This window comes from Hippoglossus stenolepis, chromosome 10, assembly GCF_022539355.2.
Source record: "Hippoglossus stenolepis isolate QCI-W04-F060 chromosome 10, HSTE1.2, whole genome shotgun sequence".
Taxonomy (NCBI): Eukaryota; Metazoa; Chordata; class Actinopteri; order Pleuronectiformes; family Pleuronectidae; genus Hippoglossus; species Hippoglossus stenolepis.
The window spans coordinates 24190928-24203374 of NC_061492.1; the positions used below are offsets into that span (position 1 = coordinate 24190928).

Sequence of the window (12447 nt, forward strand, 5' to 3'; positions counted from 1 at the left end):
GTCTTTGAAGGATTTTACTGGAGGGTTCGTTCATACGTCATCCACAGCCTGTTTTTTAGAACATTTTATTTCTAACAACGTGGTAAAAAAAACTCTGATATTCCATAGAAATTATGCAAATTAAGTCACCATTAGTGGAGCTTTGATGCAGCAGCATGACTTTGTGGTTACAGTGTCGGCTGGTCAGTCCACCTCTTTAGTCCAGAGTCAAAAACCTCAACATCCATTTGATAGGTTGACATCCACAGCACCCAGAGAATCCTACAGACTCAGGTGAACCCCTGACTTTACATCTAGCACCACCATGAGGTTGACATCTTTATTGAAAAATCTCAGCAACCATTGCATGGTTTGCTGTGAAGTTGTGAAATAATTGTCTCCTTCTGGTCAGAATTTGAATTCATCCAATTCTTTGGGTTATGTCCAAGTGCCTGATTAAATCAGCTTCAGTTGTAATTAGTGCTAATTAAAAAATGTTAGCATGATTACACACTAAAATAAAAAAGGGAGTATTTTACCTGCTAACGCATGCAAATGTAATCATTGTAAGTATGTTAGCATGCTAATGTTAGCATTTAGCCTAAGTGCTTCATTCTTCCCTTAAAATATTGAAATCTTATTGAGATTCAACAAGTGGAAAAAAAAGTTTCAATTTAGATTTAAAAGTTAGTGAAGAATAAGTGGTCTTTTTACCTCATCACGCAGATCCTCGTCATCGGCACTACTTTGCTCATGATGAGTTTTAACTGAAATTGTGTGGTGACTGATGACCACCTGATGTACATTTTGACCTCATGTGATAAACCTTCACTCAGACAAACCAGTTACAGTAAAATATTTTATTTAGAAATGATTATTCATTCTGAAAATAAGTTTAAGAAATCCAGTGATATATGTAAATAATCAATAATCAGGTTAAAGTGCAAAAATACATTTTGATATAATGCATCTGTACAAAAATATCATTGGAATGTGATATTGAAAAGGATGAAAATGTGTCTATACGAACATGGCTTTGATCATTCTCAGTTTTTGTAAAAAAAAATTACATGAGAGTTGTGTCCCTTTTTTATAAAGTCTTTGGATTATAAGCTTCTGAGCAAATTATTTGCACTGAGCAGCCACAGGTTTTTTTTCAGGTCGATTTCACATTCCACACATCCACTGGGTTCTCTGCCAAGTCAGGCTTTGATAACTAAGCATACACTTATCCACAAAGGCTTATTGCAGTATTATGTCTTTAAGAATTGTCTGGTAAAATATTTCATCCTTGACGAGTGTGAACACAGAAGCCGAGGGCTCTCTTTCTACTGCTGAAAGTAAAAAAAAGTCTTTGGTTGTTCTTTGCCTGTTGTCGTCTTTGGTCATGGTTTTTCCAGTGTCCCTGTCCTTCCCCTGCTGGCAGAGTCGATCACTTGATCTTGGCTGGCTTCAGTTCCTTGACCTGCATGTGTAATGTTTTGTGGACAGCCAGAGTCCTGGACTGACAGAAGCCCTTCCCGCACTCCTGACATTTGAAGGGCTTTTCTTTGGAATGAATGTACCTGCGAACGAGAACACAACAGAGCAGCTCATATTAATACCTAGAGCATATCCGATTTCAGAGCGTCATCATTTGTACAGAATTGGCAAACATTTGTCAAGATTTATGATCCTCCCAAACCAAACAATAAGCACATGATTTCAGAGGCAATTGGAATGAGCATGTCCGCTTTGATACTAATGTGTGGTTAGGTTCGGGAACAAACACTATGTGACAAATCCAAGAGGACTTTTGAGTATTCATGTTGGGGGTAGGTTCTGTTGGAGCGTTATCTAACCTCTTGCTGTGAGAGATTAACATACTCCAGACCTCATTAAAAACAAAACAAACATTACTAAACATTCTTGATCATTGTCTCTGCCATCGTTCAGTTTCCTATCCCTTGTTTTATACTTTTCTGTGCAGTCAGCGGCTATAGCACACGTTTCAATCGTGGTTTATTTTGTAAGTTACTATTGATCTTACACACAAGCGGGCACAAATTAAAAAAAAGTGCTTGCCATGCGTCTTAGCTATGTGATCAGGCTGAGCACAAGGACATGTTTCCATAGACATATAGAGTGTGCTCATGATTGCCTACAATTAGCATCTGTACAGCTGCTGGTTGTTTGGGACAAATCACCAACTGCACATGAAAGCAAATAATGTGGAGCAAAAACTTTCTTGCATTCACCTTTAAACCGTTTTCAGCTTTCAATGCAAGAGATAACATCCCAACTGTCCCTGCAATATTCTTGTTGATCTTTTGTTTTTGGGCAATTAGTAATTCTAATATTTTCTACACCATCTGAAGACAGTATAAAAAGCTGCAGTACCAAATATTTGGTAACGTTAAGGCAATGACTAGTGCCAGTTTTAAAGACTTGAAATCACTACATAGATTCATGTTGGTGGACTGCTAAACTATCTGTCACCCACACTACACACTTCATGTGTGGCTGCACAGTCACATGGAAACATTTGACATCGCGTATCCTCTTGTTACACTGACAGAATTTAATGGAAAGACCCAAAGTAGCAAACTCCTACATGTAAAATATGTAGCTCCTTACTAACCCTGTCACACCCTAAAAAAGAACCACTCAAATCAATTCATCATCTTCTGGAGAGTGAAATCATCCAGTGTGTACATGGTTTTCTGTCTGGATGCTGAATCTTTATTATTTACAATAATAGTTTAATGTCACAACTTAACCTGTCTCCATTAAGACTTACAGCTTGTCCACACAGGAGGTGTTTCAGCAGCGTCTTTCAGTTGTCGGACTTGTGTGCCTCTGACCCAATAAGCATGTAGTGTATTTCAAACAGGCTGTTAACAGCCTGAGGAATGGCTCACTTTTCGCTAAACATGAATCAGAGCCTATTTTTGCACTTCAACTCTGTTTCCTTCCAATTTCAGTTACTGCAATGACGTGTGTGATGGGCATTGCTAAAGACAAAATGACCTGCACTCTGTACCGTGCCGGAACGCATCCTGCACACAACCAGGCAGAGAACTACAGCCACTCCTCACACTTTGCTTCCTGTGCAGACATGGTGTCACATGTTTGAAGAACATAAATAAAGTCTTGAGTTCAGTTAGAAACAATATATGCAAGCTAAATTGCTAAGTATCCTTCAAAAGTTAGCGCTGGAAATTTGGATGAAAAGTTGAGTGTTGGGGAGCACACTTTTAGACCGTTTCTCCTGGATGGCTGCACCATGGTGCTACATTCAGATAAATCATGACTCTGTGTATGAAAGTAGTTGTATGGAAACTGAAAGAGAGAGGAGGAACTCTCCCCCTAGCACACCTAGCTAATCGCTAGGGAGCATGCTTGTCAGATTGACAATTTCAGAAAGTAATGTAGCAAATACAATGTTCTGTTCTGTAATTTATTGGACATAATGACCCTGGTTCTCACCTGTGGTCCCGAAGGTGGTCCTGTCTTCTGAAGGCCTTGTGGCAGATATCACAGGTATATGGTCTCTCGTCCGTGTGCGTCCTCTCGTGGATCAAAAGATTGTAGGATTTGGTAAAATGGCGGCCGCAGAACTTGCAGACAAATTCTTTCTTGGTCTTGGAGGGCAGTCGGCCTCGGCTGGACTTGCGTTCCGGTGAGGAGAGTTTGGTCACATCCAGGAGGCATCCAAGGCCAACTGAGGTCGCGTGGTGAGGTGACGCCTGTGCTGCTGCAGAAGCACCCGTCATGCTCAGGTCCTCTGCCTTCAGATGGTCGTCCTGGGTGGCTGCTGCCGCCAGGTTGGCAAAGTCAAAACGGGGCTTGTTCTTGGAGCTCTGCAGCAGCCCTGCGGCACCCTGCTTGGGTTGCAAGAGGTGGGGGAATATGGGGATGGAGGCCATGGAGGAAAACTGAGCTGGCAGCTTGGAAATGGTGCAGCGGGGCAGATTCAAAGGCGGGTAGCCGAGGGTCCACTGATGGAGATGGATGGCGTGTAAGGCACTGAAGCTGTAGATGCTGTGAAAATGGTCTGCTGGCAGCTGGAGGCCGGTGGAGCTCTGGAGGAGGGAGTAGTTGGCCAGCTGGAGGGATGGGTGGAGAGGCACGGGTGCTGGCAGAGTCTTGCTGCCCATGGCTGCTACACAAAGTCCAGCAGGTCTTCTGGTAGAGACAAAACATTAGAAAATGAAAATATGCAACAATGTTCAACATTCAATGTGACTTCTTATAATTTTATAAAATCTTCGAATGTTTATAACAAGACAATTATTTGGAGACTAACACGTGAGAAAACCTCCTGGTCATCACTGACTCCAGCCCTGGAGTAAATATTCATAATATCATCTCACCAGCACATGGACTACATATTTGTGAAAGTAATACTTAATAACTTAAATACTGATAGCATCATTGTTGATATCTATGTATTTTTTATACATAAATGGAAAACATGAAACCGAATGCTGGCGACAGCAGGATATGTTGTATACAGTTGTATATTATCAATATAGATCTCAGGTGTTTTGAAGGTCGGTGCTTCTTGGTTATTTGGTGAGAAAACTTTGATTTAGTTTTTTTGTCTGATGTGAAGCGACTGAAGTTATATTAAGGTAAAATATTTTTCATCAAACGATGAAATCCATTAACCTCTTTGATATGTTAATTACTGGTGCAACCCACTCACCACCCCCATCTACACAGAACCCCAGTGCTTCACCACACCCCATACAACAACACACACACTTCTGTCAGGAGTCAATACACATCCAGTCTGGCTGATAAAGCTGATGAAGGGGGGGCTGATTGTCGGCTTATTGAGGCTGTGCATGTGAAAGGCCCTTGCTGTTGGATCCACACTGTCGAAAGCTTTTAGAGTTATAGGAAGTCTTTGTCCAATGCCAATTTATACTATCACTTTGTAAAATATACAAAGTATGGTTATGAGTTTATAATAATTGATTTGGTTTGAAAAGAGTTTATTTGAAAACGGAGCCTCTGGTATGATCCTTTAAAGTTGTTGTTAATTGTCGTATGAGAAAAGGGATTATAATTACAGTGGGGGTGGAGATTAAAGATCTAACCACTGCTGATGGTCCCCATATAAAGACTAATGTGTGAATGTGTGGCAAATGTGTACACAAACAACTGGCTGCATCAACACATGCTAGAAGACGGGTTAGACAAAGTGTGTGTGTGTGTGTGTGTGTGTGTGTGTGTGTGTGTGTGTGTGTGTGTGTGTGTGTGTGTGTGTGTGTGTGTGTGTGTGTGTGTGTGTGTGGGGAGGAGGGGGTTCCTGTTCCTCAGAAACATAACATGCCCAGGGCTGTTGAGGGCAGAGACACAGAACGACAGTGTTCAGCCAGAGAAATACCTGTGAGCTGTTAAATCAGGTTTGATAAGCCGGAATAACAATAGACAATAATGTATCTTTGTCTGAGGCAGACGCTGATGGACAGGGGCCACGGCAGCTCCATGTCCCACAGGCCACTCCTCATCATCTCCCACAGCAGACCTCTCTACTCACCCTGCACCGCAGCACACGCAGCACACTCACACACAACTGTTACTCAGGTGCTGCATTTCAGAACAGTTTGGATTTTCACTTTTCATTCTTCGAAAAAAGTTACCGTGACAGATTTCCATTTGAAATGACTTCATTATTTTCTCTACTACGGTTTTACAGTGTATGAATCTGATAAAATACTAGAATATTTAATATAATAATGTATTATTTTATATTAGAAAATAAAACAAAAAATGATGCATTGTTCCAGATTAAACTGCCAGTTCAACAACATCAATATGCCGCTGACTTATTATTGCAGCAGTAAATCCAGTAATATGATATTTGGTAATTTAACAGTTTTGGTTCAACTCTACTGCACATGGCTATTTTTAGCTTTAATCCTTTAACATTGCTGTTTTATGTCTTCTACCACTGTGGCTATTGTTTCAGATGAGGACTGACAAATGAGGGGAAAATATGAAATTCTAAGATTCAAAACATATGACAAACTTGTGGTAAAACAAGTGGTATGTGTGACCCCAAAATACTGTTCACATGCCAAGTATCAGTTCTAATGTCACATAAACATGTCATTGTTTAATTTGTGTACATACATTTACTTTAAGTCCGAACTTTATCTATTTATCACTTTTTTTTAAATTAATTTAGCCTTTTTTTTCTCACTGTGGCGTTTCTGGGAAAGGACGTCATTGTTTCTTCCACCATGTAGTTACAGCGCAACTCAGTCAAACAAACACATCTGTAATCGTAACCTGGGAAAACACAGATACATTTTTCCTCCGTTTTTTTGACTCACTTGTTACCAGATCCATAATTTATGATAATGGCCTTATGAGTTGTGACAAGTTAAAACCATTTACTGAGCATGTGTCAGGCTTCTTTTTTGTTTTTGTTAAAATGAAAATACACCTCTTCACACTTTTTAACCCGTGGAGCCGACACCGTACAAGCTCACATTGTTCAGACACCTATCCCTGCTTGTTTTGGTAATAATAGTAATAATAACGATAATATTGCATTGACTTAACTAGTAGCTGGGGGGGGAATTAGTATCTCCCAAGCATATCACAACCTAAAAAAACTACAAGTTGTTTTAAGTTTAAGCGGAATGCTTAACGTTGTAAATCCCTTCTCAAATAGCTGTGGTTTCATTACCACCTGTACAGCACGGGACAGTGCTGCTCAAACAGAGACAATAAATGGAATTCAAGTCAGGTGAGGGTGCTTTGTAGTGATTTCGTCTTTGCAGTAGGTTGTTATAATGTCGTCCTGCAGTGAGGGATCATCTGCATCTGATTATAATACAGGCACAGAGCGCAGAGTTTACATTTTTGTAGCTTTATACATGCTGTAATAAATGTAGTAAATGGGGGAATTAGAAAGGCCTTAACCTCGAGCCTGAGGCCACGCGGCTCGTCCAGTAAACTCCAGCGAAGTAGTTGTAATGAGGAGCACTGGAGCTCAAACAGCCCCCTGTGGTCTGTTCCTTTCTGATCATGACGCAGAAGTAATTGACTTTTACTTAGGAGGTCATTAGAGGAGATAAGTGGTGTGCTGCTGAGCCTCTCCTCACCTTTAACCCTTTGAAGTCTGCATACCACGGACCTCCAGAGCCAAGCAGCCATGTGGGGCTCTGCTCCGGTCCAGACTGAGATCTGTATTGTGAAGAGTGAGCTGCTGCTTCTCACCTCCATGTCAACGTAATCAGGCTGGGTGTAGTACACACACAGACCCAGAAATTATTAATGCTAATCGCTAAAACTATGGAAAACACTGAGGTCACCTGACATGTCCCCAAATCTCTTCTATATGCTTTTGGATATGTTGGGTTATAGCAACCGTACCCACACTGACACAGGGTGGGCGTTGTGTAATCTGATTCCAGTAATTTGATATATTCAAATTTGACCCAAATGCTGCAGTGACATTGAACAAATAGCAGAATGATACCAGTTGTCCACCACTATTTTTTCCCAGTAAAGATTTACGAGTAGTAAAATATAAATAGTAGAAATATTATAATATAACGTCTCATGGCTAAATCCAGTAGTTAACTGCCTTTTGCACTTGTCATGGCCTTGTGGATGTGAGTTGTGAGCAGGTCGACCAGAGTGAATGTCTCCCACTCAGATTGTTTGAGTTGACAGACTAAATCAAATAATTCAGTCTTTCACAAAAAAAGAAAGAAAAACAAGAATTAAAGAAAGTCAGAAAAATGAATTGGCAGCAGTAAGTATATGTGACGTGAGCTTTTTTTTTTTCTCTAAAAATTGTTGGCACTGTTTTATCTCAGGAGCCCTCAGGACCACTGCTGTGACCATGGTTTTATAAGCATAACAGAATAATAAATTACTAATAACTATCAAATGAAACAGTAGACGTCTAAAGTCATGAGAAGTGCCCACGCCTTAGGTACAGGAATAATCAAACATACGAAGGTTTATTAAGGTCAACAAAGTTCAGTTTTGTGGCAAAATCGGTTCTTCATTATCAATTTTAAAATTTGACTTTCACATGAATCTTGCTGATTTCTGCTCGATCTTTGTTACCCCTAAAAAAACGACACCAAGTCAAGCACGTTCCGGGCGCCTCCGGCTGAGCCACACCTCGCCGCCTGTTTCTATTTTATTTGGACAAACAGTAAATGTTCACTTATTTATATCTGCGGCTGTTTAGAAAAAAAACAGGCGGGATGTAGTTAGAAATCCTGGGCCTTTTGACAGCAGCCTCTTTGAGGCCTTAAACATTCAACACGTACAGTCTCAGATTGTTCTTGTCTCATGTAGGAGCATTACATTATTTACACAACGTGTGAGCCAACAACGCCAGATCATTTTTTTTATCAATTCAATAAAGATATATCAAGTCATGGAAAGCATCACCATCCTGATTTGTCACTTCAAAATACTGCCTATACTCATGTCCCACAATTATACCTAAAATAACACAAATTCCCTGACATCTGAAAAGTTTGATTTCTATTGTAAAGGAGCTGAGTGCAGCTGTTTTTATCTGAGTGAAACATCTGGATACCTGTTTCACATTGACTAACATTGTGGCAGGAGATGATGATGATGATGCCCCCCACCCTCATCTCTGTCCCCACTGACACTTCAACCATGACCTGATCTCCATGATCTGAGGTGTCGAGGCCTTTGACCCCGACCCCCTCAGACCCACACCTGCCTCTCGGCCCTCTTGTGATGCATATGCGCTGCGTTTGATCCGAGGCTTCATCCAGCGGAGCAGCATCATTCATTAAAGGTGAAACACGGAGAGACAGCGTGGAGGTGTCAGAGAGCAGAGGCTGGTGTTGTTTGGACGATGTTTACTCAGACTGCTGCATTTAGCTGTTAAAGTCTTATTTGAAACGCTTGTGTGCAGATGAGGATGAATGAGCCACATGAGATGAATATGCATCTGAATTAAAGGTGCAGTTTTATCAGACTGTTTTCTGTAGAGAGACGATTAGAGGCCTAATGTGCCACTAACAACAAAGTGCTGTTAATTGTGTTTGGAGTCTTGCTTGTGTGCACTGAAAGTGCAGAGCAGCTTCTAAACTATATTTTCCCTGAGCGACCTGAGATCTCACATTTACACATCTGCTGAGAAATAAATAAAAACTTTGCTTTGTTTTTTTTTTACTAAACTTAGATACAAACAATGAGGTTTTAGTGGATAAAGTGATGTGTTTTAGCTAAAACATCACTATTGTCTCTTTAGTTATCTGCCATGTGATTCAAAATATAAATCTAAATTTTGCCATTAAGTACGATTGAACACAAATTTAAAAAATCTATATTAATATTGATTTATGGTAATCATTTGAAAGAATTGAATGTCACCTGCTGCTCAATCCCTTACTGCTTATAGGTTGAAGTCATAATTAAAATACTTACATTTGATTGTTACGTTGACAACTATTTCATACTTGAAAAAGGTGTAAAACTTTCTTAGGTACAACTTTGTTTGTCTTCGAGGATTTTGTTGGAGTTTAGGAAATTAAAGTGAAGACTTACCCGATATAAAATATATATATATATGTTCAAATGCTCCCTCTGCAGCGCGGAGGTCCTGCCGGGGGATCGAGGTGTGTGGGTCCGCAGAGCAGCCTTCTGTCGGTGGGATGAGTCAATGGGACGGCCGGAGCGGCAGCATGTTCCCGCTGCTGCTGCTGCTGCTGCTGCTGCTGCTGCCTCTGCGTCTTCCCTGCGAGGTGAGGCTGAGCTGCTCCGGCTCTGCGCTGGTGTGTGCTGCTGGTGTGTGCTGGTGGTGTGTGCTGCTGGTGTGTGCTGGTGGTGTGTGCTGTTGGTGTGTGCTGGTGCCGCAGCTGTACGCCTCTCCTCTCCAATGGTATGCGCTCCCAGCTGCCGCCGCCTCTTTATTGCAGCGCAGAGTCCGACTCCTACTGGCGCGTCACTCAGCCAACCCATATACTAAAGAAAATAACACAACAGGACACAGAACATCTTTCTGCTGTGTGATCCAATGGCGTCCGGCAGGAACAAAACTCTGGTTATGTGCTAATGTTTCATTCGGCTCCGTGGAGCACGCTCGACAGGAGTGGCGCATATGGAGCGGTGCGCACACGCGCCTGGGAACCAAACAGAAAATGTATCCAAATAGAATTTATATAGACATTTTGTATTAAACAGTCAAGAGGAATAGCCAAGAATTTGTCTTGACACTTAACTGTAAACGAGTAAATTAAAGAGCGCACGGAGGCCATGTCTGCGCGTCTCTAACTGCGCGTGTTAACGTGCCGCATGTTGGATATTTGATGATTACAATTCTGGTTTAGAACGTTTGTCTGGCAAAAATCCAGAGTCAGTCAGAGGAGGTGAGAGTTTGTGACTTCACAGCACCGCGCGTAAAACCTCTCTCTGCTCCCGCAGCCTGCGCGCTGCCTTCACAGGGACGCTCTCCTGCTGGGGATGACATTTATAGACTGCTGCTGTTAATGCTGAGAGACCTAATGGACTCATGTGGGTCAGAGCGTGTGATGCTGCCCATGGGCACTGAAACCTGCGGGCCTCAGAAACCAGTGAGACAGTGAGGGAGAGGGTGAAGACGGTCACCGACCCATCACCTTATTCAATGGATCTTATCTTGTCCCAACAAGGATTTATGTAGAATATTGATTGCACAAATTCACTTTTCATTTTAAGGTACAAGTTAGATATGAATTTAAAGCAGAATAATTATGTAGTCTGTGTAAAACTGAACTATAAGCTCATTTACCACACAGCAGTCCTGTGGTGATGGCCACTATTCGACTTTACTTGACTGCTGTGATATCGGTACAGAAAAGCACATGGATCCATCAAGTGCCAAGCACATGTGTGAGCTTCGTGTGACAAATATGAATTATAACAATCCTTTTTAATCACATTATTTTAGAAAAAAATCATCTAAAGAAATAATGGAATTCAGTACCCACCGGTTAAACACGACCAGACTCTTGTTAAATCTAGGACACACTCAGTTGTATTAAGTTTGTATTGGTTAGGGTTATTATAAATTCACTTTCAGAAAAAAAGGATGTGAACCACGTGTACAGCAGTGCTACTTTAACAAATTCAACAAACTGAACTCAAGTCAGCCACGAGCATTTTCAGGTTAACAAATAGGTTGTTGTACATTCTAGGTTGTTACAGTGGGATTTGCTTGACCTTGATGCAAAAATGGGGCTCGAATCTTAGTTATTAATTTCCTGCCGTTAACTGTCAAATTAATAATAATTTTAATTTAAATAATATTATTTATTATACTTTACTAACAAATAATAACCTGTTCATTATCAACCCTAACACAATAACCCGCTGTGTGTGTGTGTGAGTGTGTGTGTGTGTGTGTGTGTGTGTGTGTGTGTGTGTGTGTGTGTGTGTGTGTGCGCGTGCGTGCGTGCGTGCGTGTGTGCGTGCGTGTGCAGGCTAGGAAACATTCATATAAAGACAAGTGTGTCAGTGTGAAGGATCGTTCTGACACTCCAAGTGTGTGTGGGGTAGTTACTGGTGTCATAGCGCTGTCGAAGTGAAGCAGCCTCTAGTGAAGAAAATCTGCCACCTGCTGGACAATCTGCGACTTCATCTTGACTCATGATCCATGTGCTTCGGTCCTAACACTTACTGCTGAAGCATTGTGTCTCACCGTGCTCCACAAAGCAAACTCAACTGTGTGTGTGTGAGAATGATCAAGGAAACCAACTTGACTGAAAATGGATTATTTTGGCTTCATGTGCCCTGCTGATATTTTAAGAGAAACCTGGCAGGACTGGTTCGTATTGCATACCAGTGCCAAGTTTACGAGTGCAACCATAGCAATCAATCAGAGGTGGTGGCACAGGAGCCTCGCTCACCTTCCATCTATGAGCAATGAAACACAGTGGCCAGACATCATTCACATTGCGTGAGGCAGCAGAGGAATACAAACTGTAAAGAACGGCCCTGGTGTAAGTGTCCACAGTGGGGTGGGATACTTTGACTGAGCAGAAACACACAGCATGCACATGCACACAGAGCAGCTCATCAAGGCTCACTGACCCTCCTACAGATCACATACACATACATACACATGTTTCAGATGAAATCCAAACACTGCAGGCAAAAGAAATGGCTAAAATCACTCAAAATACACCCGACCCTCAGCTCCCATAGGTCTAACAGTAGAAGTGTGTTTTTGGAAAATATTCTGTATTTTAAGTTTATACTAAAATGTGCAGGGTAAACAATCATTTTCAATTTCTTTCTTTCATTTCTTCTATTGTTTGATGCACATGGAGTTCATGAGGAGTGTAAACAAGAAAAACAAAACATGCACCATCCACTAATGAAGACTGTGAGCTACAGTTAAAAGTTTCCCTTACGCTGAACAGACAGAATATTAAAACAGGTCACAGCTTTTGATGTTCTACATTAATCTTCTATACATTATTC

General features: G+C 41.3%; 1 protein-coding gene across 1 annotated transcript; it reads right to left on the reverse strand.

Annotated features, from left to right (window-relative positions):
* Window positions 1–553: 553 nt before the first annotated feature.
* On the reverse strand, window positions 554–9890 carry osr1 (odd-skipped related transcription factor 1). The gene is made up of 3 exons (XM_035169088.2): window positions 9532–9890; window positions 3448–4146; window positions 554–1544 (listed from the first exon to the last, which is right to left on the reverse strand). The coding sequence occupies exons 2-3, from the start codon at window positions 4116–4118 to the stop codon at window positions 1412–1414; spliced, it is 804 nt and encodes a 267-aa protein (XP_035024979.1). The 5' UTR covers window positions 4119–4146; window positions 9532–9890; the 3' UTR covers window positions 554–1411.
* Window positions 9891–12447: the final 2557 nt, after the last annotated feature.

Coding starts and splice junctions, on each gene's coding strand:
- osr1 (XM_035169088.2), bottom strand. CDS start 4,118: ATGGGCAGCAAGACTCTGCCAGCACCCGTGCCTCTCCACCCATCCCTC. Junction 1,545..3,447: donor GACCACCTTCGGGACCACAG/GTGAGAACCAGG, acceptor TCTCGTTCGCAG/GTACATTCATTCCAAAGAAA.